General features: G+C 37.6%; 1 protein-coding gene across 4 annotated transcripts in view; it reads right to left on the reverse strand.

Annotated features, from left to right (window-relative positions):
* The window catches only part of TENM1 (teneurin transmembrane protein 1), a 784,948-nt gene that overhangs the window by 236,074 nt on the left and 530,098 nt on the right, over positions 1 to 18,776 (reverse strand). For all 4 annotated transcript variants that reach the window (XM_031945150.1, XM_031945147.1, XM_031945148.1 and 1 more), the window contains one exon: positions 18,464 to 18,616. In XM_031945150.1, the coding sequence (XP_031801010.1) occupies positions 18,464 to 18,616 (153 nt within the window). The remainder of the gene's footprint in view (positions 1 to 18,463; positions 18,617 to 18,776) is intronic.

The following is an 18,776-nucleotide window of genomic DNA, read 5'->3' on the forward strand; positions in this document are numbered from 1 at the left end:
ACTTCACCCTCAATTCTTTATGCACTTATGGAAATGTATACTTCTGTTTTAGAAGATATTTATATGAACCATACTTCCTATACCACCTCAGTTAATATTTCTTCCCAAAAGCTCATTAAGTCTGGCTGGCTAACTGTTATCACCAGGATAATCAATGCAAAAAGCACATCAATGGGTACTCATTAATAATGGTACTAGAAGAAAAAATCTCTAAACTCTCAAGAGGTGAATGTAGACACATATGGAATTAATCAAGCAACCCAGATTATAAAAGATCTGAATAGAACATGGAAACAAAGGCAGGAAAGCTCACCCAAAAGCATGGCATGGTGCTAAGGAAATAAATAATGTTAGGAGTGCTAAAGATCAGCATAAGCAAAGGTTGTCAAAGAATACTGAAGACAATCACAAAAGTAAGGATTTTTATTTGAGTGAAATATGGGGAAAAGTCCAAGGAAATTATAGGAGCACTGCTGGAGAAAGAACTTTGATAATGGAACTCAGAGAAGAGAGACCTACTCAATTTATTTTCCTTCTTTTTTCCATGGAAGAGAATAACATTTAGATAATAGGATAGAACAAAAGTGGCTGACAGAATTGACAAATTTTGCTTTGACACAGCAGAAATATCTAAACAAACATGTAAATTAGCAACAAAATAAATCTGAAAATAACAACTCAGTAAAACAACTAAGGGATTGTTACCAGTGGTACAGAATCCTTTAAATGGGTGATTTGTGGTTTACTAAAAAAAGTAAGGGCGTGTATTTTTTTAAATTCAATTTAATTTTATTTTCAGTTCTAGATTCTCTCCTTCCCCTTCCATTCCCCTCGAGAAGTCAAGAAATAAAAGAACTCATTACAAATAATAAATCATGTAAAACAAATGATCACATAAGGGAAACCAAGGTTCTAGTAGACTCTGACAGAGCAGATTAGCAAATACCAGGGTCGGTTCTGAGAGCCACATTATAAGGTTGACACTGACAGGTCATAAACTACTAAAAGGAGAGCATCCAGGATACCAAAAGGCATATTAGAAACTATTTAAAGAATTGGGTATATTTAGCTTAGAAAAGATGAGATTTGGGATGGGGGAGGAAGATATGATATTGTAGTTCTCTTCAAGTAGGTGAATGGCTATAATGTTCAAGAGGGATTAGGTTTGCTTTATTGGCTCCAAAGGGCAGAAGTTGGAGCAGTGGGTGGGACCCTCCGAGAGGCTGGATTAGTGTCAAGGTAAGCAAAAACTTCCCACCAATTAGAGCTATTCCAAGGTGAAATGGGCCAAAGAAATGGGGTGCTCTTAGCTGGCAGCCCTCAAGCAAAAGCTGGATAACCATTTATTGTAACCGTGGTTCTCAGTCGGACACAAATGGGGACCGGATGGCCGCAAAGGCCCCTCCCAATGGTGAGATTTTGCGTTTCTGCAATTTCTACACCTACAGTAGTTTTAAAAGTCTCTTTCTTTTATGCTCACCCACTATAAAATTAACAGCCCATTAAGAACCATACCTGCAGTGGCTTTATGCAGAGGCTGATGCCCTGTAGCTTTTAACTCACTGAAATACTGACATTATTGCTTTTCGTGTTAAGGCCAAGAGTAATAACTATTTTAACAATGTCCCCTGTTAACAGTGTTAATAATAGATTTCAAATGCAATTTTGAACATAATTATGTATGACAGGACTCATAATTTTGTGGAATTGGCATTTAGAATAACACCCACCCTTTGAGGTAAAGAAATGTTCAATTGAATATGTTTAAACCTATAAGATAAGGCTGTTATTTTTCACTAGAAGGTACCTTTTCCATGTGGGAGAGAAATAGCCGTAGTGACCTGAAAGCATTACTTTCTATTCTCAATCTACCCAGGGCTTTAGAAAATGAGGGCAATTGCCTTAGAACAAAATCGTAAAGATAAATACAATTATAAATCTAGGTACCACAATCATTACTTTGAGGGGCTTAGAGTCTTTAATAAAGACAGTCACTATCAAGTAAATAAGCAAATCAGAGCAACAGTTCTTGTCTCTGGCATCGGTGCTTTGTACTCTCAAGTACTTTCTAATCTGTCGATTGAAAAATAAAGTTCAACAAGTTAAATGATACCCAAAGAAACACTTCAAGAGGAGTGGGTGTGAGAGAACCTGATCAATTATCATCATCAGGAAGGATCTTCTGACTACCTAATATATACAAGCCATTCTAAAGAAACAGATTTTAGTCCCTTATTCTCAACCTGGGCTCTACAGACTCCCAATGAGCCTGTAGATAGATTTCACAGAGTCTGTGAACTTGGATGGGGAAAAAAAAAATCACATCTTTATTTTCATGAACTTCTGCCTGAAACCCAGCATCTTATTCAATTATGAATACAGATAACAAAACATTATTCTGAGAGGGAGTCATGGGATTTTTGCCAAAGGGATAGATGTAACCAGAAAAAAAAAAGTTTTAGAAGTCAGTACTTGCCCCTTACTAATAAACTTATGGACAAGCGATACGTGTCAAGATATGGACAGACAATGCATTCTACTCATGCAAATTAAAGAGACAAACAAAATGAGCTGTTAAGAGTAATCGTTCTATGAAGAATTCTCTAGAGCCTAGACTATATGAGAAAAGAGACATCTGCACAGCAGCACTGGGATGGGGCAGGCCTCCTGGGCCCCTTTCCCTTCAGCACTGCATGCATCAGAAAGGAGACAGCCTTCTAACAAACTATGCTATTAACTTATCCTGCAAAGCCTCTTTTCTATCATTTTCTCAATTAGCTTATGAATTGGACTATTGTGAGTTTGAATGCATTTCTTATTTCATTTTTTTTCACAATGTTATTCAATGAGGGAAAACTGAAGCGGAAAGAAACTGTGTTTTAAACAAATACCCTAAAAAGGTAATTTCATGAAAAAAATTGAGATAATGAAATGGAAATATTTTACTTTATTTTAACTTGGCACCTGATCTTTTCTTTGGAAATGGATGAGGATGTAGTTATAGAATATCCAAGTTTCTGACATCTTTTTCTCACTGCTTTTGCTGCTTTGTAGCTTTTTTTTTGCTCCTGGAAAAGGGATTGAAGCATTGAGAGTCTGTGGTCATGGTCTCATAGAGGCCCACACCCAGCCTTTCTCATCTATCATAACACAGGGCCATCACCACTTGACCATTGTCTTGCCACTAGACTGATGACTTTGGAGGAGAGAGTGAGACTGGTGACTGCACAGCTCTGTCTCTCACTTAAATTCAATTCACTTGTAAGTCAAGACATCCTCCTCCGGATGTTACCATCCTCTTTGAGAATGGCAGTAACAACAAAGGCCAAGCAAGGGAAGCCTCAGCAAGTAGAAAAAGTTGGAGGTTGGAAAACTAAGAGGAAGTGGCTTAATTACTACTCTGCAGTCCAAGTGGGAGTGCTGATTCTGTATACATCTTGTACATCCGCATGTTTGCTTGCAAGTTGTCTCCCCATTAATGGAAAGCTCCTTCAGATCAGAGCGTCATTTGCTTTTCTTTCTACTCCCTGAGTTTAGAACAGTGCTTGGTACATAGTAAGAACATAGTTAATGTTTGATATCTTGACTTAATGATGGTTCTCACCTACAACAACTTTTCAACAGCAAGATTTGAGTATTTACTTGAGAAAGGTTACTAATACTGTTGAAAATACTTTAATTAAATACACAAAAATGATGATGTTCAATTCAAACCACTATCCATTTAATATCTCTCCATTATGGAAACATGCTAATCATCTAGATGAAAGTTTTTTATAGTGTGGGAAGTAACCCCGTATGGGGCCAAGTAATGGAAGGTGGGGGTTATACGAAATTATAATTTATTATCAGTAAATGTTTGGTTGATATGTCTATATCATATACCTACATACCAGGGTTGTGTAAATTTCTTGGGTTCAAAGGGACAGAATTGGAAAAGTTTAAGAAGTCCCTATCTAGATGGAGGGTAGTATTTCTTCAACAGGGCAGATCCTAACTTGTTCATATCTTCTCATCCTGGACAATTTTTATCCACGACTTCAAAAGAAGATGTACCCTTCTAATATTTACCATTTTGCAATTACAAGTGCAGCACTCAGGTATTAATGTGTCATCCCTTAGTACTACAACAGCCCACATCCTTTTCAATTCACACATCTCAATAGTTTTTGCAGCTTCCTGGGCACAAATCAAATTTTTTTGGTAACATGGTCTCCATTTCCCTTGGAATAGTCTGCAGTTTTGCTCTATAGACACTACAATATTTCAAGATTGACAGTAACATAGCATCACCATAAGGAAGAATACTGGTGCTAAGAAGAACTTTCATTTGTTGAAGTCAAAAGCCTGAGGACATTGACAGACTTGTCAAATATTCCAAATGTAATTCATTTCCCTAATTCAAATCTTGGTCCCCATTCACTGTACATCTCCAGTGCCTGTTCAGGATACATGTACTGATAGATAAGGTCATATCATATTCTGGGAAGACACACAGTATTCATCCACTTCATTTTCCTTCTGTAGATTGTGAAGCTAAATTATCTTGCATGATGATCATTTGAAAAACAGCATGGTATAGTAGGGGTAGAGGAGAGTAAGCATTTGTAGAGTGCCTACAGTAGGCCAAGTACTTTACATATATCTCATCTGAGTTCCCATAAAATCCTGTGAGACAGGTGTGGTTATTACCTCCATTTTAAAGTTGAGGAAGCTGAGGCAAGCAGAGGTTAGTGGAATTGCTCAGGGTCACATAGCTCCTAAGTGTCTAAGTCTTGATTTGACTCCAGGCCCAGAACTCTATCACTGTATTTAGTGTAAAAGGAACTGAGATCAAGTCCTAGTACTATCGCTTAAGACCTATGGGACTTTGAGGAAATCACAACATATTTGGGTCTCATTTTCCACAATTACAAAATGAAGGGAATGGGCTAAATACCCTAAAGGGTCTTGTCTAGAGATAACTAGAGTACACTTTTTGGATGACAGTCATCTTTGAGTACTGCATATATCTCCTCCCCAACTAGACTGAAAGCAACATAGGGCAGAGACACTATGGTAACTGAAGTGTCCCAGAGGAGTATCTGGAAGAGTTCTCCAACATTAGGGCAACCTCTCCTCAATTTGCTCTATGAAAATGGCAAATACTTTTGGCAAGTCAACATTACCTAAGTTATGTGTCGCTTGACATCCGTTACATGGCCAGTGTAAACAGAGCTCCCTCTATCAGAGAATCTTAGAATACTTTTAACAGATCCAGAACATACTCTAGTTACAGGAAAGTGTTTATGGATGAATGCTGCTATACCAATTAAATGTTTGAAAAAATAGCCAACAAACAATATAACCCAGGGATTTTATATTTTTGGTACCTTTCAGTTAACTATGTAACTGCCAAGACAGAATTGACTGCAGATCTCTTTCAAAAACTTACCTATTCATTTCTCATATTTTCATCAAGGATGTCTTGATGTGTGTGGATTATTCTTATGAACATTTTATAAAGATGAGAAAGCAGGAAAATGGTCTGACAATTTGATATACTAGAGACTGACTTATTTTTAGTTGTGGTAACAAGCAAAAAAGGAGCTATACTGTCTCCCAAAAAATCCTTCAAAAATTCATCATCAAGCATTCAAGGCCTTCTACAGTCTGGCACCACTTCATATTTCCAGGCTTCTTTCACATTAGCTTCTTCCATGCACCTCCATACTCTACCCAAATAGGGCTCTCTTATCTCCCATATATATCTGGTACTCTCTTGACTCTGCTTTTGCTCTGACCATTCCTTATCCCTAGAGGTTCCTGCCCCCCCCCCCCCCGCAATTCCATTTTTTGCAATTCTATCTATATTTAAAGATCCTGTTTTTTTCCCTTGAAGTTCTCATCTACTCTCTGCTTTTCCTGTCCCAAACTCAAGGGCTGATTTTTTCCCTCTCAGACCTTGGGCAGCACTCAGTTTGCTTCTTTCTTAGACACTTAAAAGTACAATATTTTGCATGACAGTTCCGGGCCCATGGTAAGTGCTTATTGATTGAGAGGTATGTATGTCTGTGTTGACCTTCTCCGCTACAACGAAAGCTTCATGAAGGAAGAGACAATCTTATCTGAATTTCTAAACCATCTCTGTGCCAAGCAAAGTGTCCTAAAGTGTCCCCCCCACAGCAAATAATTAATGCTTGTTGATGTTGAGTAATTTGTAGTTGTATGTATATACACACTTGCTTTTTTTCCAACTTAAAATGTTTTCTGAAATTGCTTAATTCAATGTCAAGTTCTCGAAATGTCTGGAAGCTTAATGATTCTTTCCAATGGTTACCTTAGGCTAAGTAAAGCACAGTGGAACTTTGGAGTTGGGGGGAGGGAGGAGGTGGGCCCAAAGATTGTGACACATGGTAATTAAAGCTTTAATTATAAGGTTTTATTGCAATAACTATAAGGTCAAGGACACAGTCTTGCATCTAAGCATTTCTGATAGTCTTTAAACACATTTGAAATTCAATAAAATTAACCCAAGCTAAGGAGGTACTTAATTTAGAGAAAGTCATATAAACATGCATTTATAAGGCAAGGCCTTCTCTGAACATAATGCAAGTTTCACTCTGGGATATTCCAGTGACAATGGACTTTCAAAGACACATCCTATTTGACTCAGTGGTATATTTTAGGAGAACTTTCCCTAGGTTGTCATCTAAATATTTAAGCACCATTAGTTTTGTTGCTGCTTTCCTATCAAATAACTGATATTAGAACAGGGGGGCAAAGTAAAATATTCACTCAGTGTTCAGAGAGATCAAAAGAAGGCAGCAAAAATCTACTTTGCTATTGACATGGCCTTAGGTAGTATATTTAATTGTATGTCATTTTTGTAAATGTGCAAGTATGATATATAGTCAAGTTTCAATGACTCAGGGATCAACAATATACTCTGTGGATTAAGCCTTTTTTTGTTTTGCTCATTCCATTTGAGATAGATGAAAATATTAAAGCAACTGTCATGTGCTTTGCAGATAGTTCTTGGGACTTGATGAAAATCTGAATGCAAGTAACAGAAAATCAGATAATGTTACCTCAGCTTGGCATCTAACAAGTGATATGAACTGGGAGAGATTATCCATGTATCTGTAGATTTCCTTATTTGTGGATCTGTCCCTTACTGTCACAGATAAGAGATGACTACATAGAAATCTTTGTGAGTGATTTTCATACAAGGTCATATGAACAATGTCCAATGTTATTCAGTTTCAGCATAGAAGCTCAGCCATCGTTGTACAAGGCCTCTCAAAAGCCTCAGTCCTAGTTAAGTGGCTTATTCCCAATAGCATTTTGTATTCAAAGCATCTCTGTTCCCTGAAAGTTTATCTGTCTCCTTATGTTAAGAGTTTCTTTGAAGCCCATTGTGATAACAGCCCTAAGAAGCTTTTGGATTCCATAATTCTTTTGATACAAAGCACTTATTTAAGATTGGGGTCTTTATTTTTAGTGTCACTATCTCATGACTGGAAGTCATGACATATACAGTAAGATTCTCTTTGTAGGGAAGTTTCTATATGTTGCTTATTAACATTTCTTGAAACAATCAATCCCCTTAAAACTCCACTGGTAAACAGCATCATTCCAGCAAGCCGAACCTTTTAATAATAAATAATAGATTAAACCAAATACTCATGGTCATGGGTCAATGTATAAGGTAGTTTCCTAATGGAAAGAGTAAAAAGGTAAATGTGACCTCAGATGTATGGGAAATACTTGATGAGATGACATTCAGGACTAGAATATAACTTATGAAAGAGATACTTTATTCAAATGAAATCAGATATGTAAAAAGGAACAATGATGGAGAAGAGCATTGCATATTGATCAAATGTATTCATATGAAGAAATCCAGGAAGTAGATGGAAGAAGTTGATGGTAGAGAAAATTTTGGTGACAATGAGATATAGAAAAATTGTCACCAGAGCAAATTACAGACACCTGGACAGAAAGAAGAAAGAGGTGAAAGGCTCATGAAAGAGATTCTAAGTCTGGCCCAGAGCCATGATATAGTAATGATAGCTGGCTTGAATTACTCAGGTACTTGCTAGATTTTTTTTCTCTCTCTCTTTCCCTCCCTCTACCTCCTTAAAAGCTACTAAGTGAATTTCTGAGCATGCCTCAATGATAATTCTATCCTTCAAAAATAGAGCAACCAATTCTTTGGGTTTCTTGGGATTCACACCAAGAAAGAACTAGTTGAGACCTTGAAAGCCAAGTGAGCTTAAAATTCATGATAGAAAAGGAAGAAAGCTGGAAAAAGTGTGAGATAGTCACCTTGGAAAAATAAAGAGAGAAACAATCTCCCTATATTTTGAGAAAACAGCTATTTAAAAATGTCTCAGAAAGGTAGGATCTCATGGACTATAAATTTCCACAGGAAAAACTCAGAATCTAAAGGCACAAAGTGAAATAATTCCTATGAAGGAGAAAAAGTGGAGTTGTTTATTGAGATGAATGTGGATGGAGCAACAACTAGGTAAGCTTTACAACAGCCTATTCGAAATAGAGGATAAGATCACTACTCAGAGAACAGGGGACAGAGAGAAGGCAGAGCTGCTTAATTCTTATTTTGCTCTGTAAAGACCAAATATGGCTGACTGGGAGTTGATATCAAAGATAAATAATAAAACTGAAAGAGAGCACTGAGCAACTCTTGATGAGTGTAGGTCATCTGGCTTAAACATCCTAGGGTACTGAAAAAAGTGATAACTAAAGCCCAGTCAGTGATCTTAAAAAGATTGTGGAAAATTAGAGAAATACAGATCAACAGAAGACTATAACTTTTCAAAAGGGACCAGAATGGAGGAAGAAAATATTTAGTCAGTGAGTTTGACTTTGATTACTAGCAAAATCCTTGAATGCATTAATGAATCTGGAAGTGATATTAAAAAAATTAATAAAGTTATCCCAAAGTAGAATTGGTAGTATTATAAGACAATAAGCTCCTCATTATCTTTGAGGAAAGAGCCTGAAATTACTTTTTGGATAGATTGTAGAGGGATTATTTCTTAAATATACTCTTAAGTGACAATGAGAAGAGTAGGGAGGTTGATCATCTTTCTGTTCTTTACTGCGGTCAGACCATCTCTGCAGCATCGTATTCAGTTGTGGGCTCTATACTTTTAGAAGAACTTTGATAGTCAAGCATATATTGTCAGTAGGATAACTAGGATAGTAAATAACCTTGTGCCAAGGAATAAAAATTAAGTGAAGGAAGTGTGGAGGTCCAGTCTAAAGAGCAGAAGATCTGAGAGGAGGGGGTAAAGGAGGCATGTTAAATACTGTCACATGAAAAGAAGACTATATTTGGAACTAAAGAAAATAATTAGAAGAAATGGGTAGAAATTACAGATACAGATTTGGGTTTGATATGGGGGGGACTTCCTAATAGTTCATCCATTTGATATAAAATGGGATATTTTTGAGATGAGTTTCCTTTCACTATCTTTCAGGAAAGGCCGAAAGACTCCCCGTCAGAATTCTTGTTTGGGCAAATATTGAGCCCCATGAAATTTTCAAGCAAATTTTTCTTTGGAAGTTCCTTTGAATGTGGTGCCTCCAAGTCTTCTATAGTCTGGCCAATTTCTATTCTGTTCTCAACTTGCCATATTTGATGGGCATCCCGATAGAGTTCTGCAGACAAAGTTTCCTGACTGGAAGTTCCTCACGCCACTGAAACCACAGGTCTGGTGTGTCTGTCTCCTCTCTCAAATTCTTCCAGTGATTGTCAACCACAGAAAACCCCAAACTGTCAAAGAATTGAAGTGTTGGCAATTCAATGGAAGAAATATGATTGCATGAAAAGACAATATTGTAGTACATCCATGGGAAGACTCAGGTAAAAATAGTACAGAATATGAAAACCTAACGGATCATGACTGAGAATAAACATATTTTTTTCACTTTGGTCTTAATACTACTAAGATTTTTTAATTCCCGATATGGTATCTAGCTATCATATAATATATATCACACATTAATAAAAGTTCTGGCTAGGAAGAAGAATTTCTCAATTATTTTTCTACGTATAATGGAGTTCTGAAAATAAAAGAGTTTGAAGACTAGTGGTCTAAAGTATCATGCACTCTATATATAGCACTCTAGCTTATAGCTTACATTCCTTATTTTTGGCATTACATGCATACTCTTGTATTTTTGTTTAACCATCAGATGTGTTTATGTCTGGTTTGAGTAATTAATATGTTCCATGAGAGCAGAGATCATGTTTCATACTATTTTTCTATCATCCATAGTCTAGCACCAAAGATGTTTAATAGATTTGTTGACTTGAAAAAGGAAATCCTGCTTTGAAATTCATCTACCCTCTCTTCTGTAAAACCATGATCTTTCCATCTTTCAGAATTTTATACACATCCTTCCTTTTTTTTTTTTTTTTTTTTTTTTTTTTGCTGAGGCTATTTGGGTTAAGTGACTTGCCCAGGGTCACACAGTGAGGAAGTGTTAAGTGTCTGAGACCAAATTTGAACTCAGGTCTTCCTGACTAGTGTTCTAGCCACTGCACCTCCTAGCTGCCCTAGACTTTTGTCCCCTACCCCTACCCTTGACCTTGCTTGTGTGGTCTAGTATACAAGATTTGAAATCAGAGGATTTGTATTTGAATCCCTTTCTCTCTTCATGGTCACCAGGGAGTCACTGATTCTCATTGGGTCCCAGTTTCCTCATTTGTAAAATGAAAGGGGAAGGAAGTGGATAGAATAATATTCTATCCAAATTTCAATCTATGATCCTAAATACTAGGGTATTCACTTGTTTCCCCTTGTAAAAGCCCTGGATTTTGCTGGATTACTTGGTACTGATGTTGCTCTTCCTTAAAACTATAGTTGGGGGGCAGCTGGGTGATTCAGTGGATAGAGCACCAGTCCTAAAGTCAATCTGGCCTCAGCAAAAAAAAAAGAAAGAAAGAAAAGAAAACTACAGTTGTCTACATTTTAAAAATTTGCTCAAGCTTGTTGTTAAGGCAAGTACTAGAGTCTCTATTCCTTTCGCAAAGAATACAATATAATTACCAAAGAGTAACAGATTTCAGACCCTGAAATTGTACTATGCATTGTTAGATATGAAGAAAACAAATAAGTTCTCTCCCGTATCAACTATTTCCTTCTTTTGTGAAGGAAGAAACGAGTTAAAAAAAGAAATGAAGGCCAAGGGAATGAGCAAATGTCTTGTTCCCATTCAGAGACATTTTGGTGAAGCCTTGAAATGACATACTTGACAGTTTCACCCGGGTTTAACCCTTGTTGTGAAATTTCCCAAAGATTTGAATCTCTGGAGCTGGAAGGCTACTATCTGCACCCATGCTATAGTGAGCAGATCTGGTTCTCATAGCATATACTGAAGTTGTAGTCAAGGGAAAAGGAGTACTTATGCAAGGGTGAAAACAAGGAGGCTGAAAGGAAATATAACTAAGTCTAGAAGAGTGTCAACAGTAACATTTGGGCAAATACAAACTTCCTAAGCAAATGATAGAGGGAATCATTTGAAGCCAGAGAGTGCTAATGCTATGATAAATAAATGAAAATGCTATTCACAATGGAGTCAACTCTTGAAAGTCATTACACCAAGAGGTGACGAAAGCTGAAAATACAAGTGAAAAAAATTCAACCAGTAAGTATTTAATAAATACATACTAGGTGTCAGGCACTGTCCTAGGTGCTGGGGACACTAAGAAGGCAAAAACAATTCCTGTCCTCAAAGAACTTACATTCTACTAACTAGTAACTTGTCTTGCAGTAATGGATTATGGAATTAAAATGGTGTCTTGAGAGAAATCTGGATGTCTAATCTTTAATAATGGTGTCATAGAGCATGGCCAGGTTCTCCCTTGGCAGTCTGCTCAAGATGCTATACCATAAACCTGACCCACTATGATGTTTCCTGTCAGTGCACTGACTATGTGTGTTCATTTGGAAAAAAAAGAAAAGGAAGAAAATGGAACTAGTGAAACATTAAACATATATGATCAGTAATGTTTCACATCAATTTTTTATGCTGTAACTAAGTTTATCTTTTAGCACGGTACCCATAAATCTGTTTTAGAAGGCATATTTAGAGCATGCTTTAGAAAAGCTTTTCGTTAAAAGTGAAGTATACTGATAAAGTGATTTAATATGGTCAGAAACAAGCTGCTACACTCTAACTGGATCTGCTCTAACCTTGTGTTAGGAAAACATACATACATTCACACACTTATATGTTATATATATGGATTGATCTATATCTATATCTATACACACAACATTGGAGGAGACATTTACTTCTATTTGCCATCAATCTTTTTTGTTTGTTTGTTTGTTTTTTCCTGAGGCAATTGTGGTTAAGTGACTTGCCCAGGGTCCCACAGCTAGGAAGTGTTAAGTGTCTGAGACCAGATCTGAACTCAGCTCCTCCTGAATTCAGAGCTGGTACTCTATTCATTGATGGCTGCCCTGCCATCCATTTTTAAAAATAAAGATGTAAACTTTTACCATCATTGTTAGTACATTTCACTATTTTATTTTATTTTAATTTCATTTAATTTATTACTGTGCTCATATGGATTTATTCCCAATTTTCCCGCAATTTCTTAAGCTCAAATAGTCTTTAAGAAGAAGCTACTAAAACACAGGACTGGTTTTATTTTGCCTGCTGAGTGGGTTCAATTATCCAACTGTTTTCTCTTCTGGGCTCTTATATCCTAGCCTTCCCCCTTCTTGATTGTCCAAACGATATCTGGATTTTTTTCACTTTAGGCCCAAAGAAACCAAGTTCTGTTCATTAGACTGTAACAGGGAAAATGAACATATGTGATATTTGAAGAAAACCTAGTATTAAAAGCAGGGATTTGCTGGTAAATGTTCAGCAATCAGCTCTCTGGGAAAATATATGGATGACACTTTGAAATTTAATCTGTATTATCAACGTTTTCTTAAGTCCCAACAATCAAAAAAATAACAAATCAAATCCTGATTTGCAGCACTCACGGATTTCCAAGGTGTAAATGCTCAGTGAAAATTTGACAGCTGGCTCTCATGAGCTAACATTAACAGGCTAGTATGTTCCTGATTTAAACCGATACTCTACATCCAATATTCATTGTTTCAACTCTTATCAAGATAATCCTTCATTCCCTTAACTGCTTCTTCCAACTCAAGATCTCACATAGCACTTCACCCATATTTCTCCACCTTATTCATCATAGCACAGTGGGCATTATTAGTGTTAGTAGTGCTGGTATTCGCCCTGTACCAAACTTAGAGCACCATGGCACTGTGCTCTATACATAGTAACTTTAAACTGCTGCTTTGCCTACATCATGGCTCTAGATCAGACTCACATTGTGTACACAGGAAGGATAAATCAGACCGATTCTGCTTTTGGTAACTTTTGTTATGAGGATAATAGCTAAGCAAGCACTGAAGAAGAAAACCAGCATCAGCATTCACTTCTGTCAACCAGGGTCCAACCCAATGCCAAGACCCTTGCTTGGTTGCTTACATGTGGGACCCTGGGTTCTTTAGAAGGGGCACTTGCATGACCCAGCTCCCATCTGTGAGATGCAATCTTAGTACAATTCAGGTTAAAAAAAATGTAATGAAGAGTGGGAGAGTAGACAGAGGTACTAAACTTGAAGTCAGGAATACTTAGAATTCAAATCTTGCCTCAGACCAAAGGCAAATCACTCAACCTTACTCGGTTTTAGTTTCCTCCTCTACAAAAACGGCAATAACACCGGCTTCTCAGGGTTCTTGGGGCTATCAAGTGAGATAACACACTAGAGTGCTACACAAAGCTTAAAGTGTCACGTTTTGTTATTGTTATCAACACGGTGTACATTTCCTGAGTGCTAAATCCCTTAACCAAGGCAGAATCCTATATTTGAAAATAAGCCTCAAAAGCAGAAGGCTTAAGAACTACTTCCTGTTCCCTGGGTAAGGAAAATCATCTGAACTGGTGTTAAAAGTTTGGAGGCGAGTCAGGAAAGTATGCTTTTCTTCCACTTCTGCCACTAGCTTTAGGCCCCAGCTTCTTCAATTGTGGGTCATAAACTCACATGGGGTTTTGAAACTAAACCTGAGGGTGGTGAAATTGTGATTCCTTATCAGTAATTGTTTGATCTGTACATCTATTTTATTTACCTTTATGTCCAAGGTCACATAAAAATTTCTTGGGTAAAAAGGGAAAAAGTTCATGAAGCCCTGCCTTGCCTTAGCCAAATCTGTTCCCCTCTCTGGAGATCTATTTCTTAATCTGTCAAAACTGGATATTCATACCTACTTTTGGCCCTTGTAAGCTCTCAAAGTTGATGTGATGATGTCAGATGGGGAAATGTGACAAATTAGATAAGAAACAAATGTAGATGATGATTTTAGGCCACGAACCTCTAACATGCAAAAATCCCAAACTAAAAACAGACACGACTTAACTATATTCACACTACAATAGGATTCACTTCAATGTTCCTTTGAAAAGTGTATTGAACATACAATTACATTTAGAGAAAATAGACCAACCCACAGTATAAAGCAAAAAGCACTGACAATGAAATTGGGATCATAAATCAGAGTTCAGTGTTAATCACATGCTCTACTGGCCAGGCCCAATCTGGAGCTCGTGCAGTTGGAAGAGTGGTCAAATGGGAAAGCAAAGCGAGTTAGTGAGCTGAAAGCTAGCTTACTGGGGAGAGAAATCTCAGCTGACCATGTCTGTTTGGCCCCTAACTCTAAAGTCACAGCTCCAATGTCACTTCTCCTTGGACCAAGCAATCCTTGAGTCCCTGATAAGATAGCGAAGTGGACGTCATTTACCTTGGGCTACTCCTAACCCATCCCCTTCTAGGCCAATTCCCTCAGAATGTACCCTTCCACACCTCCCCTAGTATTTAAGGAGTTTATGTCTGGCGTATCATTTTGCTGATAGGCTGACATAATGTCCCCTTGTAAGTATTGTCAAGTTGCTTTGTTTATGAATACCAAGTCTACTTCAGTAGGTCAAAGGCTCCTTTTAAGGTAGGTACCATACCTTCCCTTTCTCTGTATGTGAGAATAGAGCCATGTGCAAGGCTCATCTCATAGTGAATAGTGATCAGTACATGTGTGGAAAGTCAGTCCTCACTCTAACCACAGCGTTAGTATTTTGACAAGGTCTATGTTTTATAGACTCTTTAGATGCTCCAGAGTGCTTAACAGAGGATCTTGCACAAAGTAAGTATCCAATAAATATTTGTGGATTAACGAAAGCATTGAATGAATAGATTTTTCTTAGACTTCAGGGAAGGGGGAGAAAATTGCAGGATTAATGTTTTTCTTTTTATATTCAAGGTCACACAGAATCATAGATTTAGAGCTGGAAGGGGCCTCAGCTGCTATCTAATCCATACCATTCATTTTACACAGGAAGAAACTGAGGCTGAGGGAGATGAAATGACTAATCCAGGGTCCCAAGATTGGGACCTTGTCAGAGTCAGAATTTGAAGCCACGTCCTTAAACTGCAAATCCAGTGATTGCTTTTTTTTACTATACCACACTGCCTTTTTTTTTTTTTTAAAGGTTTTGTCTTTTTTTTTTAAACAAAATGAATGTTTGCAATCAAACACCCCTTTTTGTTTCACTTGGAAAACTAAGTGGGGAGAAAATTATTCTTCTATGATGCACTGAAAGGAAGATATGGATAATGACTGTTAATGAGAATCTAATCTCAACAGAATTTGATTGACAGATTTTTATAAGAAGTCTCTTATTCTTATGTCTGCCAAGAAAGACAATGATAATCATTTTAAGGTGCTCAATTTGTAAGGAAAAAGAGCCCAACATTGGCTATGCCAAGTTTCTAAAATAGAAGAAGTCAAGAATTTGATGACAAGGTGTCAATTTCAAACCAAGTTTTAGAGAACTTGACAAAATTGAATATCATTGCTCCTTAGAGCCAAAGGAGACTCCGAGATCATTTAGCTCAGTTTGTGTATTTCCTACTGGAAAATGTGAGGCTCAACAATCAAATCCAAAGCAGTTTCCTGTCATTTTTTGGCTTAATATTCTAAAGAGCGGGCAGTTGGGATGGACAAATTACTACACAGTAACTATTGGTCAGTCAGTTTTAACTCACAGTGATAGAGAGGGGGATGCTAGACCTGTGATTTTGTTGCCACAGGGAATTTTCAGGTACAGAATTTCTGGCCACCAATGTGGATTTGGTGTAATATCTTAGAGAGCTGCCTAGAAAACCGAGGGGTTAAGCGATTCATTCAAAGTCACATGGCCAGCATGTGGCAGAGGCAGAAACTGGACCCATCTTCCAGGCCCCGAGGCCCACTCTTTATCCACTAGGCCACAGTGACTCATTCATTGTCCACTTCCCTGATATATAATATAAAAAATGGGGTTTGGTTTATGTTGCTGGAATGAACAGTGCCCAGAAACCACAAAAGGATATGAGAGCGCTGCAGTACTTGAGAATTTTCCCAAGATTCAGCTCTGTCTATACATTATATTATAACAAGATTTTTGTACTTGATAAGTAATATGCAGTAAAAATGCAATAGAGCAGGACCCTCCAAAGTGTAACTATGGTTCAGGCTATGTTCATGTTTCCATAAAAGGTTACTTCAAGCTAAAACTTGGCATGTATGATATAAAACCCCAGTGATTTTTCTTCATAAAATATTTAGCTGAAATTGGTTTGGTCTTTCGGCTGTTGTAATTGGACAAACATTTTTTTTGCACATTTGTGTAACGTGTCATGTTATATAAAAATATGGGGTGATAAAGTTTGTCTTAAAAATTCACTGTCTTTGAAAGGCTCCAGGGCTTTCCTTCCACGGTCTTTTTTGCAATGTTCCAATTGTATTAGGCTCACTGGAAAGAAATCCAAAAATCTGTATGTGAAAACAAACGCAAAGGTTTGTTGGTGACTATTTGCTGATGACCTTCTACCTTTCTGATAGCTTTCAAAAGTCACAAAACTAATGGAATTAGGAGAGAGGATATTAAAATGACAACCGATCCTTGTGTAGCTTTCCTCACACTGCTATGACACCCTTTCCTTGGTTCCCTCCTGAAAATGAGTGCCAACGAGAAAGGATCTAAATTGGAAAAGAGGCCTTTGTAAAAAAATTAGGCGAATTCCGTTCCATCTCCTGGTCTGCCTGCTCTGACACCTATAGCCTCTTCAGGGTGTCTCTGGAGTGATGATGACATTTCTGAATCAGGTCAGTATGGTTCTCTTGGACCCTAATGAAACAAGCGATGTGGTAAGTAGCACTCCAAAGCGGGACCAACAATTCAATTGTGGTGCTGGATCCCAAGCATTCACTTTTACTGAATCATGAACCAAAGCAAAGCCATAGAAACAACCAAAATACAGCACAAAAGAGAAAGTCAAATAGTCTTGCTAGTCTAATTGATAAGTGAAATGGTCTGTTTCTAAAACTTTAAAATGAACATAAATACATGGTCCAGCTTTGCCTTGGAAGTTTGCTGAAGACAGGAACTAGACTTCTGGCTTTTAAGCACTTTCTTTAAGGCATCTAGCATGGCGCCAGGCATAAAGTACGGGCTCGATCAATATTTGTTCAACCAAATTCAGTCAAATGGCAACAAATTCTCTCAATGGAAGTGGAACCAAACTGATGTGCCAGTTGGTTTGAGTCCTTATTTTAGAAGAATGGGTCTTCCTGCAGGGGCTGAAAGGGATAAATTAAACAGTGATGGCAGTGAAAATCGAGGAAAAGGTAGCCTTGGAGTTCATAGCTATACTGCAACCTGGAGAATGGAAATTACCATAATCTCATTAAAAGAAAAGTCACACTAAGGAAAACCTCTTGGCTTTTTTCAGATCTTGCAGCTGAAGACAGATTATTCAAAAGGAACGAAAAGCTGAGAGTGGCTGCTAATCTTACGACATGATATGTGTGGAAAGAGTCGGGGAGTTCTGAGGTGGTATTAGTTACCTTTGTAGTAAGTCATCCCCTTTCAGGTGGCCTTGAGGTCTCGCTCTCCAGCTATTACAGATCCAATCCTGCCCCTCCTGCCAACCATCTGATGACAGAAGGCATTTCTATATATGTACATATACATATATATGTATACATACACATATATATCTCCTGAAATGTCCAGTATGTACACCAACCAAGACGCTCCCTTTCTGTACTCCAACACAATCACTTGATTTCAACCCCAACCCCAAGTCGTTAGGTGGGAAATGAAATCTTAAGAGTGCTGTAACCTCCACTGTATCAAGACTTCTCTGTTTTTAAAAGAGCCTACGCTTTTGGAAAATTCATTTTGCTTCTACCCAAGGCACCAGAGGAAAGCTCTATTACATAAGACACGTTAACATTTTGATCCTTTCCTCATTCAGTTCTTCTACTGAAGAACCAAATTGTGAGGAAAGCCATTCATAATAATTTACTCATCTTCAGTCAAGTACCTTTTTTCTCTGTTTTATCAGAAACCTTTCCTCCGATTGGTGGGTAGGTAGCATCCATTGATTCAGTCCCTCGGTTTCCCTTGCTAACTCCATTTTCGTAGAGCTGTCCTTCAACTGGCTGCAATTGCCAGGTCAGGCCAAACAGATGTACTGCTGTAAGGAAAGAAATCATACAATTATTTTATTTTTACTGTATTCCAAAGATGTTCCCCCAAACCAGCTGCTCCTTTGCACCTGATACCATCTATACGTTGCCTTCTGTCAGCCAGGCATGACTCCTGATCATCCCTTCCTAAACCAGAAAAGTCTAAAT

This window comes from Sarcophilus harrisii, chromosome X (assembly GCF_902635505.1).
Source record: "Sarcophilus harrisii chromosome X, mSarHar1.11, whole genome shotgun sequence".
NCBI classification, from domain to species: Eukaryota; Metazoa; Chordata; class Mammalia; order Dasyuromorphia; family Dasyuridae; genus Sarcophilus; species Sarcophilus harrisii.